Raw genomic sequence first — 2,800 nt, 5'->3', positions numbered from 1 at the left:
CAAAATTAACAACGCCTGCCGCGCGCGTTCCGCTGCTCATACAAACAACAACAAACAATCAGGGTATTTTGCTGCAGAAAGTTACTTCCGCCAGTTTTAGCGAAATACGGATTGGCTCAACCCCTGCTGAACCGACGTTATTCAAGGTATTGAATTTGGCGTAAGGGTAGTGTGTTTGGGGTATGCGAAAAAGACTACGGTATTGACTATGGCGTACGCCGAAATGACTACGGTATTGATTTTGGCGTACGCCATAACCACTACCGTAGTCGGGGAGTTCGCTTCCGGCTTTCGACGAGAGCGGACGGACGATGATTCGCTCCGATAACGGCGCGTTATCGGCCCACGCGGGCCGAGGAAGCATCGACGCTGCAGCCAGCAGTAGCGATGAGTATCGTGTGGTGTTGCCCCGTTTCCCAGATGGAAAAATGTGTCTGAATTCCGTGTTTTTGCACGCGGACCTGATGGGAAGACCGTACCGTGCTGTGGATTTTCGAGACGGACTGAAGGACATCGTGGACATGACGGACGTGGTTTCAATTGGACAGTTCCAAATGAGCCACATATGGATGATCACTCTCGCAAGCATGGCTGCCACAGAAAAGATGAAAAGGATTGGACAACTCACGGTCAAGGGGCGGAAGTGTCTGGTGCTGGACCCCAACGCAAAGGACATTAGGGTAAGGCTACTTTGGCTCCCAACGTATCTGGAAGACAGACGTGTGGTGGAAGCTCTCGAGCCTTACGGTAAAGTTCGTAACATCGTTAGGGAGAAATGGCGAGTCCCGGGAATGGAACACTTGGAAACCATGAACAGAGAAGTCAGCATGACGCTGCATGACGCCGTCAGCTCTTCCGACCTGCCCCATATGATCAAGGTATATGGGGTGCAATCCCTTGTCATTGTGCCTGGAAGACCACCGCTTTGCCTACGATGCAAAAAAGTAGGCCATATCCGGAAACAGTGCCGTGCACCAAAATGTACCAAGTGCAACAAATTTGGTCACGAAGACAACGAGTGCTACGCGACCTACGCCACGGTGCTGAGGCGCGGGGACGAGGATGCCGAATCGAATCTCGACCAGTTCATGGACGTGTCCGAAGTAGTGGGAGCCAACGGCGAAGTGGGGGCGTCCACGGGCGGCCCTGCAAACAGTCTTCCCTCCGTACCAGGCGAGACCGGCGCCATCAACGACCACCAGCCACAAGACCCAGGAGTCATACCTGTGTCCTCGCAGACTGGGGATGATTCTTCCATGGAGCAAGGCAGTAACTGCGGCAGTGCTGCTACACCTTCGGAGCTGGACGACCGAGACCAAGGTGAAACCAAGCAAGCAGGTCCCTTTACCGAGGGTCAAGGGAACGGAGTGGACACAAACTCTGCTCTGGGAACTGGTGTCAGTGACGTCAAGCGAAAGAAATTGGAACCGGGGGCCACATACGCAAGTAAGCGCATAAACGTGTCGAAGCCGCTTGCGCGGCAAGCCCAGGAAAAGCCACCCCCTTAAGCAGCGATGGGCGGTTTCCGCTTCGCCAGCTTAAATGTACGCGGTTTTCATTCGAGGAAAAAGCAGAATCAGCTACACCGTCTACTCGAAGAAAAGGAGATTGACTTTTTAGCAGTACAAGAGACAAAGCTAGAGAATGAGGAAGAGGTTGACCGCGCTTTACCACTTTTTTTTAGAAAATACGAGGTATGTGTCAGCCATGCTGCCGGTCTTTCGGGAGGGTGTTTCTTGTTTATAAAAAAGTCAGTTCAGTTAAGCGAACTAGCTCTGACGGTTGACTTGCAGGGCCGCTTTGTTATGTGTGATTTCCGGGTGCAGGAATGCAAGTGGCGGGTGATTTGTGTGTATGCACCAAACGATGTGAATTCTCGAGTTCAGTTTTTCAATCACTTGCGCTCATACTTGGTGTGTGATAGACTAGTTGTACTCCTTGGAGACTTCAATTGTGTTTGCGACTTAAATGACCGAACGCCGACCAGGCCCCATCTTGATAGAAGTGAACAACTATTGCTCGAAGTAGTCGAAGAGGGAGGCTTGTTAGACGTAGCCAACTTTCAAACAGGAACCAAACTCATACAGTTCACGCACTTTCAACGGGCGTCGCATGCCCGACTAGACAGGTTGTATTGTTCTATTGAACTAATACAACTTTTAAATGCTTATACTGTGGAACCTGTGTTATTCACAGATCACTGCATGGTTGCGATAACGATTGGACAAAAACGGAGGAAGCATAAGCGCATCAATTGGAAACTTTGGAAGCTAAATTCTCAGCTACTTAAAGATGAGTTTTTCGTGTCCGAAACGCGAAAATTACTTAGACAAGCAGGTCAAAACGGGGAAAACATTTTTGCGAGGTGGGAAACCTTTAAGCAAGACGCAAAACAATTGGCAATCGAAAGAGCAAGCACGCTTAATTATTACAAGCACGAAAAAGAAAAGCAACTCCAGCGTGACTTGCATCTTTTATACGAGCTGGAATGCAAAAATCCTGGCTGCGGAACAAAAGACATAGAGTACATAAAAGCTCAGCTTGACAGTCTTTATCAGGAACGGTACGCGGGCGCGGTCGTGCGGTCGAGGGCAGAAAAGTTTCTCTTGGGAGAGCAACCCACAAAGAAGGCGTTGGAAGACGAAAAGAGGCACGCACTGAGTAAGGAAATACTAGAGATAGAGCACAGAAACAGAATCGTCACTGATAAGGAGGAGATCGAACGCGTCTTTCTTGATCACTATCGAGCACTGCTGAGCTGTCCCGCATTCGCAGACGATACCAAGGGTCTTGCAAAATT

At 49.8% G+C, this 2,800-nt stretch overlaps 1 protein-coding gene across 1 annotated transcript; it reads left to right on the top strand.

Annotated features, from left to right (window-relative positions):
* The first annotated feature begins 287 nt into the window (after positions 1–287).
* Positions 288–2,420, top strand: LOC120837717. The gene has a single exon (XM_040207268.1). It carries the CDS (start codon positions 312–314, stop codon positions 1,506–1,508), a length of 1,197 nt encoding a protein of 398 aa, XP_040063202.1. The 5' UTR covers positions 288–311; the 3' UTR covers positions 1,509–2,420.
* Positions 2,421–2,800: the final 380 nt, after the last annotated feature.

The sequence above is a fragment of the Ixodes scapularis genome, unplaced genomic scaffold (genome assembly GCF_016920785.2).
Source record: "Ixodes scapularis isolate PalLabHiFi unplaced genomic scaffold, ASM1692078v2 PGA_scaffold1__304_contigs__length_218370807, whole genome shotgun sequence".
Taxonomy (NCBI): Eukaryota; Metazoa; Arthropoda; class Arachnida; order Ixodida; family Ixodidae; genus Ixodes; species Ixodes scapularis.
This window is presented reverse-complemented; position numbering and strand designations above follow the sequence as displayed.